A 13,033-nucleotide genomic window follows, 5' to 3' on the forward strand; every position below is an offset into this window, starting at 1 on the left:
GTGAGAAGGGGAGAGGTGGAGAAGCAGATGGGTGCTTCTCCTGTGTGCCCTGACTGGAATCAAACCCAGGACATCCACATGCCAGGCTGGTGCTCTACCACTGAGTCAACCAGCCAGGACCATGTGATGCTCTTTGATAGCATTTTATCCACAGTAGAACTTCTTTCAGAATTGGAATCAATTTTCTCAAACCTTGATGCTTCTCTATCAACTAGTTTATGTAAAAGTCTCAAGTTTTCTTATTTCAGTAGTTTTCATGGAGTCTTCAGGCTCCACTTCTAATTCTAGTTCTCTTGCTGTTTCCACTACATCTGCAGTTAGTTCCTCCACTAAAGTCATGAATCCTTCAACCCTCAGTGAGAGTTGGAATCACATTCCAAATTCCCGTTAATGTTGATATTTTGACCTCTTCACATCACATGAATCACAATTGTTTCTAATAGCATCTAGGATGGTGAATTCTTTCCCAGATCCACTAGGAGGAATCAGTATAACAACTATAGCCTTATGGAGTAAGGCTTATATAACAAGGCCTTCTTAAATAACAAGACCTGAAGGTTGAAATTACCCCTTGATCCATAGGCTGCAGAATGGAAGTTGTGTTAGTAGGCACAAAAACAACATTAATCTTATACATCTCCATCAGAACGCTTGGGTGACCAGGTGCATTGGTAATGAACCAGTAATATTTTGAAAGGAATCTTATTTTCTGAGCATTAGGTTTCAACAGTAGGCTTAAAATATTCAGTAAAAAAGGCATGTTATAAACAGATGTTCTATCATCCATGCTTTGTCATTCCATTTTGAAGCACAGGCAGAATAGATTTAACATAATTCTTAATGGCTGTAGGCTTTTGGAATGGTAAATGAACATTTGCTTTAACTTAAAGTCACCAGCTGCATTAGCCTCTAATAAGAGAGTTAATAAGTGAGTCAGCCTGTCCTTTGAAGTCAAGCATTTACTTCTTTTAGCTATGAAAGTTCTAGTTGGCATCTTCCAATATAAGGAAGGCTGCTATGTCCACATTGAAAATCTGTTGTTTAGGGTGGCGACCTTCATTAATTAGTTTAAAATAATCTTCTGGATAACTGTGGCATCTACACCAGCACTTGCTCCTTCACTTGCACTTTTATGTTATGGAGTTGGCTTTTTTCCTTAAACTTCGTGAACCATCTCTGCAGGCTTCTTACGTTTCCTTTCGCAGCTTCCTCACTTCTCAGCCTTCATAGAATTGAAGGGAGTTATGGCCTTGCTCTGGATTAGCTTTTGCTTACGGGAATGTTGTGGCTACTTTGATGCTCTATTCAGACCACTAACACTCAACTCCACGTTTAGCATTAAGGGTTTTTCACTTTCTTATGATTCTACCCTGTTCACTGCAATAGCACTTTTACTTTATTACCTTCAAGAACTTTTCTTTTGCATTCCCAATTTAGCTAATTGCTTGGTGGAAGAGACTTTCAGTTCATCTTGGCTTTCAACATACCTTCCTCACTAGAGCTTAATCACTTCTAGCTTTTGATTTAAAGTGAAAAACATGCAACTCTTCTTTACCCTTGAACATTTAGAGGCCATTTTAATAATTGGCCCAGTTTCAATATTGTTGTGTCTCAGGGAAATTGTTCTACTCAGGAAAGCCTGAGTAGAAGGGAGAGAGGTGGGGCTAGGTGGATCAGTGAAGAAATCAGAACATACTTTTTTTTTTTTTATTAAGTTCATCTTATATACATAGCCGAGTGAATCCTTTAGCTCCTTCTGCTCTAGCAGTAGTAATAGGAAACATTCCTCTCTGGTCTTTATTAAAATATTATATATCTTCTTTTAATATTATGTACACAACTAACATAAGAACCAGGTATGATAAAGAATTCTGAAAATGATATGTAGTAACAAATGAAATTTTTATTTCATTTGAAAAACCTGAAAAATGTTGGATTATATTTATTTATGAAAGAGTAGCTTTTATGTATCATTTTATGCCAAACTATACCTTCTTTAAAGATAAAAATTCCCTTTTTTTTTTTTTTCCTGAAGCTGGAAACGGGGAAGCAGTCAGACAGACTCCCGCATGCGCCCGACCGGGATCCACCCGGCACGCCCACCAGGGGGCGATGCTCTGCCCATCCGGGGACCAGAGCCACTCTAGCACCTGGGGCAGAGGCCAAGGAGCCATCCCCAGCGCCCGGGCCATCTTTTGCTCCAGTGGAGCCTCGGCTGCGGGAGGGGAAGAGAGGGACAGAGAGGAAGGAGAGGGGGAGGGGTGGAGAAGCAGATGGGCGCCTCTCCTATGTGCCCTGGCCGGGAATTGAACCTGGGACTCCTGCACGCCAGGCTGACGCTCTACCACTGAGCCAAACGGCCAGGGCAAAATTCCCTTTTTTAGTTGAAGGGTTGGCATAGGCTAAATCTGGCCCCTCCTGCTTTTATTGAAACAGCCATGCTTGATATTTTATTTATTGTTTGTGACTGCTTTTGTGCTGGGATGGCAGAGAAAATAGTTGCAACAAAGACTATTTAGCCCTCAAAGCCTAATAAACTATTTACTATTTTTTTCTGGTTTATAGTTAATCTGTTTATATGGTAGCATTTATTTCTAATCCTTTACTCTATTTTTTTTTTTTTTTAAGAAAGACAAGAATGCAGGAGCGGGGAGAGATGAGAAGCATAAACTTCTAGTTGCTTCACTTTAGGTGTTTACTTTTTGTTTTGTTTTTGTGTTTGTTTTTTGATTGCTTCTCATGTGCCTTGACTAGGGGGCTCAAGTTGAGCCAATGACCCTTTGTTCAAGTAAGCAACCTTGGGCTTCAGGCCATCAGCAGCCTTTGGATCGTGTGGATGATCCTGTGCTCAAGCTGCTAAGCCCTTGCTCAAGCTGGTGAGCCCACGTTCTAGCCAACGACCTCAGGGTTTCAAACCTGGGTACTCTGCATCCCAGGTTGGTGCTCTATCCCCTGCAATACCACTGGTCAGGCTCCTGTACTCTTATTTTTAAATTTAACTTTTCATTTTGAAATAATTTGATGTTTAAAAAGTTGAGAAAGCTAACCCAGTCTCTCCAAATGCTAATATTTTACATAACCATAGTACTATTGTCAAAACCAGGAAATTAACACTTTTCAGTGCATTAATCTACATTATTCAAATTTCACCATTTGTCCCACTGATAACCCTGTCTTTGGTCTAGGATTCAATTCATGATCCCATATTGCATTTAGTTGCTATGCTTCTGTAGTTTCCTCTAATCTAGAAGGGTTTCTCACTCTTTATCTTTCCAGACCCTGATGAGTTTGAAAAATGGCTGATTATTTTATGGATTGTTTAAGTATTTGTATGTTATTTTTACATGATTAAACCAAGGTGATGCATTTTTAAAAGTTTTTATTCTTTTTTAGAGCAGTTTTTAGATTCACAGCATAAATAAGAGGGAAGGTACAGAAATTTTCCATATATTCCTTGTTCCCTACTCATGTATAGACTCTTTCATTACCAGCACCGCCCCGCCCACCAGAGTGATCCGTTTGGTATAATTGATGAACCTATATGGATATATCATCAGCCAGCGTCTAGCATTCTATGGGTTTGGACACATTTATAATATAGTATCCATTATATAGTATATAGAATAGTTTCTTTGCTGCCCTAAAATCCTTTGTGCTCTGCCTATTTATCATACCTTCCCACCATTAACCCCTGTGCAACCACTGAACTTTTCACTGTTCCATAGTTTGTCTTTTCCAGAATGTAACATAGTTGGAATCATATACTATGTAACCTTTCCAGATTGGCTCTTTCATTTAGTAATATATGTTTCAAGTTCCTTCCCATGTCTTGAGAGCTCATTTCTTTTTTGTCTTGATGACAATTTATTTTCTGGATATAACACAGTTTATCCATTCATCTGCTGAAGGACATTTTGGTTGCTTCCAAGTTGTTGCAATTATGAAAAACTACTAATATGTGTGTGTGTTTTTGTGTGGGCCTAAGTTTTCAACTCCTTTGAATAAATACCAAGGACCAAAATTACTAGATTGTATGTTGAATATATTTACTTTTGTAAGAGCTCAGCAAACTTTTCCACAGTAGCTATATCATTTGTATTCCCACTAGCAATGGGTTGAGAGTCCCTGTTTTTCCACATCCTCATGAGCATTTGGTGTTGTCAGTGTTCTGGATTTGGGCCATTCTAATAGGTGTGTACTGGTATCTTGTTTTAATTTGCATTTCCTTGATGTTATATGATGTAGAGCATCTTTTTATGTGATCATATGTACTTTGGGGAGGTGTCTGTTAAGGTCTTTGGTCCATTTTGTAACCAAATTGTTTTTTTACTGTTTTAAGAGTTTTTTGTGTATTTTGGATAAAACTCCTTTATCAGATTTATCTTTTGCAAATATTTTCTCTCAGTCTGTGGCTTGTCTTTTCATTCTCCTGACGGTGTTTTTTATGGAGCAGAAATTTTTCATGTTAATGTCCATTTATCAATTATTTCTTTGATTGTGTCTGGTATCATATCTAATAAGTCATTGCCAAACCCATGGTCATCTAGATTTTCTTCTGTGTAATCTTCTAGGAATTTTATAGTTTTGTAATTTACTTTTAGGTCTATGATCTATTTTGAGTTAAAGTTTGTAAAAGGTGTGAAGTGTGTTTACAGATTTATTTGTTTATTTATTTATTTGCATTTGAATGTCGAGTTGTTCCAGCACTATTTCTTAAGAGACTATCTTTGCTATACTGTACTGTTTTTTGCTAAAGATCAGTTGACTATATTTATGGGATCTATTCTACTCTGTTGGTTTTTTTTTTTTTTTGGTCTATTTTTTTACAAGTAGCGTACTGTCTTGATTACTGTACCTTCGTAATAAGTATTGAAGTTGGGTAGCACCGAGTCCTTCAACTTTGTTCTTTAATATTGTGTTGCCTGTTCTTTGTCTTTCTCTTCTTCCTATGAAGTTTAGAACTAGATTCCTGGTATCCACAAAATTAACTTGCTGGGAATTTGGCTTTTATGCTGGATTTTAGTTTATTGATGATTTTTTGCCATAACTATTTCTGTGATGTTGGACAAATACTGATTAAAAAGAAATTCACCCTTTTTTTTACACTTATTATTGGAATTCACTGTAAGGAAGAACTTTCCTTCCCCACGCATTTCTCCTTTATTTTATTTTAGTCTGTTTTCATTTGGTTATTTCTATCATTATGGTCTCATGGATATTTGTTTTATTTTATAGTTCATAATCCATTCCTATTATTTATTGTGTTACTCAAATTGTGCTAGATTTAAATCCTTTTGATAAATGAAACTTGGGGTATAACTAATTATAATAGACTGTGTGACAGAATGACTCAAACAGAGCAGTGGAATTTAATTACTTGGCTAATAAAATATGCAACAAATATAGTACATTTGAGCTTGAATTAAACTGTTATAGACCTACTCAAAAGAAAATTAGGGCTAATTTTAAGCCTCTGAAGTGCAGAAACAGTCAATAATTTTTGAGTCCCTCTTACCCATCTTTGGCCTATACGTATTTCTTTTTCCTCCCTGCCCCCCCCCCCCCCCCCCCATATTCCAGAACAGACTCTGTAAACTTTCTTTTGCATCGGGTTCATAAATTACAATATGAAAAATGTCATAGTGCCCACTAACAAGTCAGTGCTGGTCATTGTTTACCTCATTTGGTGGTGTAGATGTCTACAAAGTATACACACTAACAAGTCAGTGCTGGTCATTGTTTACCTCATTTGGTGGTGTAGATGTCTACAAAGTATACACACTAACAAGTCAGTGCTGGTCATTGTTTACCTCATTTGGTGGTGTAGATGTCTACAAAGTATATACACTAACAAGTCAGTGCTGGTCATTGTTTACCTCATTTGGTGGTGTAGATGTCTACAAAGTATACACACTAACAAGTCAGTGCTGGTCATTGTTTACCTCATTTGGTGGTATAGATGTCTACAAAGTATACACACTAACAAGTCAGTGCTGGTCATTGTTTACCTCATTTGGTGGTGTAGATGTCTACAAAGTATACACACTAACAAGTCAGTGCTGGTCATTGTTTACATCATTTGGTGGTGTAGATGTCTACAAAGTATACACACTTAAAGGCTGATTGTTTCTCTTGACGTCTATGAAAATTCTTCTTTTTGATGATGGTGAAATTTTAATCAAATTAGCTTGTAAATCAACAAATTAATATAGATTAAAAATATTTTATTTTACAATAAATTTTTTCCTTGAGTTGTATAGTGGTTTTATATTTTCTTTCTGTGTTGATTACAATAAACTTTGAAGAAGTTTACAATTTATAATATGTACTGGAGAACCTAAGACAGCTAGCTATATCTTGAGTCTTCAAAGGGGATTTTGGCCCACAAATTTATAAAAAGCAGTCAAATATGGCAGAGACTGTCCCCACAGACTGGTCCCCACCCTGCACCTGCAGAGTCCTGGTTTGTTCCCTTTGGATTCAGAGAGGTGTTATGAGGCAAGGAGTGAGTGGTCTCTGTATTTGAGAGCGGCATATGTGGTAAGGTTTGGGGTAATTGGTACTGTTTTTCTTTCCATTAATGGTGGATAGTTGAGAATTGATAATTTATTTTGACTGATCATTTTTAAGAATGCATAGCAATCAAAATATATGGGACTTTTAACATTTTTCCTTTCAATATTTTTACTAATTGGCAGGTTTGTGTGCTAAAGATTTCTCGCTGCTGCTGTTTTCTTTTCATAATTACTCATATTTATCCTAGGAGATACTTCAAAAATCTAGATATTTTTGTTAAACTCATTTCAAACCAGGTTAAAGGTAAGAATGTCAAGTGTACTTGGGAGAGTGTATTTGTATGCAGTAGTAAGTTTAAAATGGAGATATTAGTATTTAAAGTATCTTTTTTCTGTTGTTTATTGGACATAATAAACAATAGGTATAAACTGCTTTCATTGGCTTGGGCTATTGCATTCCTTTTGAAATTTAATCTGAGCTAATCATTAGTACAGGATGTGTAATATAGAAGCCAAGCAGGTCATTGTAATTGTAACTAGTTGAAGTTGACTAGGTTGGTAAGATGTTAGGTAGTGGGGCTCTGACATACTAAAGTGGATGCCTGTTTAAGAGGAAGTAGCTGATCAGCAGATTATTACTTTAGGGGAATTGTTGCCAAATGCAAACCTCTGTGCCCCTCCCTTCCTTTTTGTCCTTAGAAAAGATGCAAATCTGAATTTTTCTTATGTTAAATATCTTTTTCTTTTTTTTTTTTTAATTTTAATGGGGTGACATTAATCAACTAGGGTACATAGGTTCAGAGAAAACATCTCCAGGTATTTTGACATTTGATTATGTTGCACACCCATCACCCAAAGTCATATAGTCTTCTGTCACCTTCTATCTGGTTTTCTTTGTGCCCCTTCTCTCCCCCACCCCCTCCTCCTGCAAAACTGAAACTTTATACCTGTTACAGGTCCCCTGTACTGCCTCTGCCTGGCCCCTGGCACCCACCATTCTACTTTCTGTTTCTGTGAATTTGACTGTTCTAGATACTTCATATGACTGAAGTCATCCAATATTTGTTTTTTTGTGGCTGGCTTTTTTAGTATAATGTCTTTGTAGTTCATCCATGTTGTAGCGTGTGACAGGATTTCCTTCTTTCTAAAGGCCGAATAATATTACAGTGTTTGTTTTCTACCATATTTTGTTTCTTCATGCATCTTTGATGGACATTTCGGTTGCATCCATCACTTGGCTATTGTGAACAGTGCTCCTATGAGCATGGGTGTGCAGATATCTCTTTAAGACTCTGCTTTTAATTCTTTTGGATGTGTCTCCAGAATTGGAAAGCTGGGTCATATGATAGTTGTTTTTTAATTTTTGAGGAACCGCCATACTATTTTCCATAGCATTGCACCATTTACAATGCTACCAACAGTGTGAAATAGAAATTTCATTGGCTATTTTGGGTCTTTTGTGTAAGGGTTCCAACTTTTCATGTATTTGTCAACACATGTAATTTTTTTTTTTTTTTTTAGTAATCATTCTAATGATATAAGATGATTGGTTGCGTATGGTAGTTTTGATTTACATTTCTTTGTTGATTGATTTCATGGGGTGGGGTGAGAGAAGTTGCTTCACTTTAGTTGTACACTCATTGCTTCTTATGTGTATCTTGACCAGGCAAGCCCAGGGTTTCCAATTGGCGACTTCAGCCTTCCAGGTTGACGCTCTATCCACTGCACCACCACAGGCAGTGATGAACATTTTTTCATATGAATGGTAATTTTTGTGTTATCTTTGGAGAAATGTCTGTTCACATCCTATGCCCATTTTTAAATCGGTGTGTTGGATTTTGTTGTTGTCAGGTGTTAGGAACTCTTTAAATATTTTTGATATTAATCCCATAGCAGATACATAATTTGCAAATATTTTCTCCCAGTCTGTACATTATCTTTTCACTCTCTGGATTATGTCCTTTGAGGCAAAGAAGTTTTTAGGTTTGATGTTGTTTTGTCTATTCTTACTTTTATTATTGCCTGTGGTTTTGGTGTTATAGCTAAGGAATCATTGCCAAGTTGACTGTCATGAAGGGTTTTTAAAATGTTTTCTTCTAGGCACTTTATAGTTTTTAGGTCTTATGCTTATGTCTTTAATCTATTTTAAACTAATTTTTGTATGTGGTATAAGACAAGGGTCCCATTTTATTCTTTTACATGTGGATGTCCAGTTTTCCCAGCATCATTTGTTGAAGGCACTGTCCTTTCCCCATTGAGTGGTTTTGGCATCCTAGTTGAAGATAATTTATTTGACCACATACATGAGAGTTTACTTCTGGGCTCTGTATTCCATTGAATTCTTTGTATTTGTCATTATGCCAGTACCATGCTGTTTTAATTATAGTAGTTTTGTAATAATATTTTCAACTCATGAAGTGTGAGTCATCTGATTCTGTTTTTTTATCTTATTTTTTGAAATTTCATTGGCTATTTTGGGTCTTTTGAGATCCTGTATGACTTTATGATTAATATTTCTATTTTTGTATAAAATGTCATTGGGATTTTGATAAGGATTGTGGTGAATCTGGGGACTGTTTTGATATTATTGATATTTTAACAATATTAAGTTTTACAATCTGTGAACACAGAATGTGTTTCTGTTTGTGTCTTTATTTTCTTTCCAACTGTTTGGTAGTTTTTACCTCTTTGGTGAAGTTTATTCCTAAATATTCTTATTGATGCTACTATAAATGGAATTAAAAAATTTATTTGTTAAATGTAATGTACTTTTAATGTCCCTTTGTTTTTCTTTTGGTCTAAGATTGGTTATCATTTCATCTATAAAATGTGTTACATAGCTAAAATTAAGTGCTGTTTCATACTGCAGTTCTGAGAATGCATACAATATTGGTTTTTGTTTTTAGAGGGGGAAAGGAGAGAGATGAGAAGCATCAACTTTTGTTGTTCATGGATTGTTTTACATACGTAACTTGACCTGGGGGTGGGGTGAGCGGGCTCAAGTGGAGCCAGTGACCCCTTGCTCAAGTCAGCGACTTTGGGCTTTAAGAGAGAATCCTTTTGGGCTTACATTACTGATCATGGGCTCATGTGGATGATCCCATGCTCAAGCTAGTTATCCTGTGAAGCTGGATGAGCCCTCACTCAATCCAGTGACCTTGGGGTTTCAAACCTGGGACCTCAGTGTCCTAGGTTGATGCTCTGTATACACTGGTTCAACACCAGTGAGCACAATATTGTTTACTCTAAAATTATCTTGGGCAGTTCTTGGGCTATAGCTACAGACATTGCATAAGCATAAATTGATAGACTGCATTGACAAGTATAGAAAGCCTTCAAAAAGGATGACATCAAGTTTTCAGGAATGTACCTCCCCATTTTACTGGGGAAACTGTTAATTTAAAAGTTTTTTTTGTGTAGACAGAGATTGGATTTTCCAATTAACTGAGCAGAGAGACCAAGAAGTTGTATATTGATTTGAGAAATTGTTACTGGTTAATGTAGTCACACATTTTTAAGAGGAAAAATGAAAGCCTTGGAAAATCAAGTATAATTCAGCCTTGGGTGAATGTAATGCAGAGGAGATGGGAGTAAAGTCCTTCTCTCTAGAATGAATGATCTCTAAGTATTACATTCATTTTAAAAAGGACTGGCACTGTTGTAATATAAAGGCTAATGTGAGTTTTGTGGCCATTTCCTAAGATCTGAGTGAATGCAGAAAAGTAATTATTTATGGTTATCTAGCTTATTTAATTTTGATTGAAGATTCTTAATTCTCCTGTTTGGGGCAATAAGTGAAGATGTAGATGTCATATACCCTTTCTAAGTTGTTTCTTATACTTAATAAAAAAATTAATGAATGTTTTATAGAATAGCTTACCCCTGGTCAAGTTAGTTAATAGTGCTAAATATTAATGAACAAGATGTTATCTTTGCAAATGAATATTTTATTCCATGCAAAGCACTTTGAGTCCTAAACTCTGAATTTTACTTTTTGTGTAACAGAGTGCTAGTAGTTATGTCTGCTGGGTCTTTCAAGCAGAGGTGAGATATATACTATAACTCAGTGGTCCCCAACCTTTTTTGGGCCACGGACCGGTTTAATGTCAGAAAATAATTTCATGTACTGGCTTTTAGGGTGGGACGGATAAATGTATCACGTGACCGAGACAAGTGTCAAGAGTGAGTCTTAGACGGATGTAACAGAGGGAATCTGGTCATTTTTAAAAAATAAAGCATCATTCAGACTTACATTATTTCTGTTTTATTTATATTTAAGTTATTTATTCTTTCTCTGCGGACCGGTACCAAATGGCCCATGGACCGGTACTGGTCTGCGGCCCAGGGTTTGGGGACCACCACTGCTATAACTCATTTTAGAGTTGTGACATACTTGGTATGCGGATCTTTTTAAAAAAAAAAAAGATACAAAGTTGTGATATTTATCTTTCTAAAAACTGATTTTATACATAAACATTAAAAATGTTTAAAACTCAGTTCTGTTACTGTGTTCTGTCAAAATATTACTATATACACTGCTCACAAAAATTAGGGGATATTTTAGCGCTTCATAATTCATTTTGAAACATCCTCTAATTTTTGTGAGCAATATATATATATCAATTGGATAAATACCTTTATTTTAGCTTAAGAAAATGAAAGTGAGATCTGAAGTGATATTTTCAAAATGATTATATAAAATGATAATCCTATAAATTCTCCAATATTTAGAAGTCGCTGGAGTTCTGGAGTAGGTGGAAGTGGAGGAGGATCCTCTGGTAGATCGTCAGCTGGAGCTCGAGATTCCCGTCGACAGACTCGAGTGATTCGAACAGGACGGGATCGAGGGTCTGGGCTTTTGGGCAGTCAACCACAGCCAGTTATTCCAGCATCTGTAATCCCAGAGGAGCTGATTTCACAGGTATGGACCTTGTGGAACACTTAGTGTAAGACAGCAGGACACAGTGAGGTTTAACTGAATATAGGGCTGTAGTCATGACTCATATCATGAATTGTGAAACATGCTTTTCTCTACTGATCCGAGGAGGATGTCCTTCCTTCCTTCCCTTCCTTCCCTTCCTTCCCTTCCTTCCCTTCCTTCCCTTCCTTCCCTTCCTTCCCTTCCTTCCCTTCCTTCCCTTCCTTCCCTTCCTTCCCTTCCTTCCCTTCCTTCCCTTCCTTCCCTTCCTTCCCTTCCTTCCCTTCCTTCCCTTCCTTCCCTTCCTTCCCTTCCTTCCCTTCCTTCCCTTCCTTCCCTTCCTTCCCTTCCTTCCCTTCCTTCCCCTCCTTCCCCTCCTTCCCCTCCTTCCCCTCCTTCCCCTCCTTTCCTTCCTTCCCCTCCTCCCCTCCCCTCCCCTCCCCTCCCCTCCCCTCCCCTCCCCTCCCCTCCCCTCCCCTCCCCTCCGCTCCCCTCCCTCTTTCCTTCCTTCCTTCCTTTCTCTTTTTCTCTCTTATTTTTTTTCCTTCTTCTTTTCCAAGTGAGAAAGAGAGATAGACTTCCACATGTGCCCTGACCAGGATCCATCTGGCAACCCCCATCTTGGGCCGATACTCTGCCCATCTGGGGCCATGCTCTGAAATGAGCTATTTTTAAAGCCTGAGGTGGAGGCTCCATGGAGCCATCCTCAACACCTGGGGCCAATACACTCAAACCAATCAAACTATGTCTGCAGGAAGGGAAAAGAGAGTGCGAGAGAGAGAGAGAGAGAGAGAGAGAGAAAGCAGGAATGGGAGAGGGGGAGAAGCAGATGGTTGCTTCTCCTTTGTGCTCTGACTGGGAATGGAACCTGGGACATCTACACGCTGGGCTGATGCTCTGCCACAGCAAAATTGCCAGGGCCAGGAAGGTAACTTCAATAGAGAATTTAATCAAAATAGAGTTAGAATAGTACCCCCCCCCCCTTTTTTTTTTATTTCAGGCTCAAGTCGTTTTACAAGGCAAATCCAGAAGTGTTATTATTCGGGAACTTCAGCGAACAAATCTTGATGTAAACCTTGCTGTAAATAATTTACTTAGCCGGGATGATGAAGATGGAGATGATGGGGATGATACAGCCAGTGAATCTTACTTGCCTGGAGGTTGGTGGATCACCATCATGATTTACTCATCTCTGGAGGGAGAGAGATTTTTTAAACTGGGGAATGAAATTTTAAAGTACAATGAATATTCTGACTAATTTCTAGATGGTAGGTATTTCTCACTGTAGTGTTTTATTTATTATTTGTTAAATTGATTTTAGAGAGAGAGAGAGGAAGGGAGAGAGAAGAAAATGTTCATTTGTTGTTCTACTTAGTTGTATGTTCATTGGTTGCTTCTTATATATGTCCTGATTGGGGATCAAACCTGCAACCTTGGTGTTTGGGGACAACTCTCTAGCCAACTGAGCTAACCAGCCAAAGCTCACTGGAGTGTTTTTTTTATTATAAAATTCTTTTTAAGGGAAGATGGGGAAATGCCTTTGCTCTGTGTATATGTGTTTGGTCCCCAATAAACAAATGGATATCTTTGCATGGCTTTC

The 13,033-nt window shown here is 37.6% G+C and overlaps 1 protein-coding gene across 5 annotated transcripts in view; it reads left to right on the forward strand.

Annotated features, from left to right (window-relative positions):
• The window catches only part of UBR5 (ubiquitin protein ligase E3 component n-recognin 5), a 146,796-nt gene that overhangs the window by 48,087 nt on the left and 85,676 nt on the right, over positions 1–13,033 (forward strand). For all 5 annotated transcript variants that reach the window (XM_066265918.1, XM_066265920.1, XM_066265922.1 and 2 more), the window contains exons 6-7: positions 11,247–11,436; positions 12,434–12,593. In XM_066265918.1, coding sequence (XP_066122015.1) covers positions 11,247–11,436; positions 12,434–12,593 — 350 coding nt within the window. The remainder of the gene's footprint in view (positions 1–11,246; positions 11,437–12,433; positions 12,594–13,033) is intronic.

The sequence above is a fragment of the Saccopteryx bilineata genome, chromosome 3 (genome assembly GCF_036850765.1).
Source record: "Saccopteryx bilineata isolate mSacBil1 chromosome 3, mSacBil1_pri_phased_curated, whole genome shotgun sequence".
NCBI lineage: Eukaryota > Metazoa > Chordata > Mammalia > Chiroptera > Emballonuridae > Saccopteryx > Saccopteryx bilineata.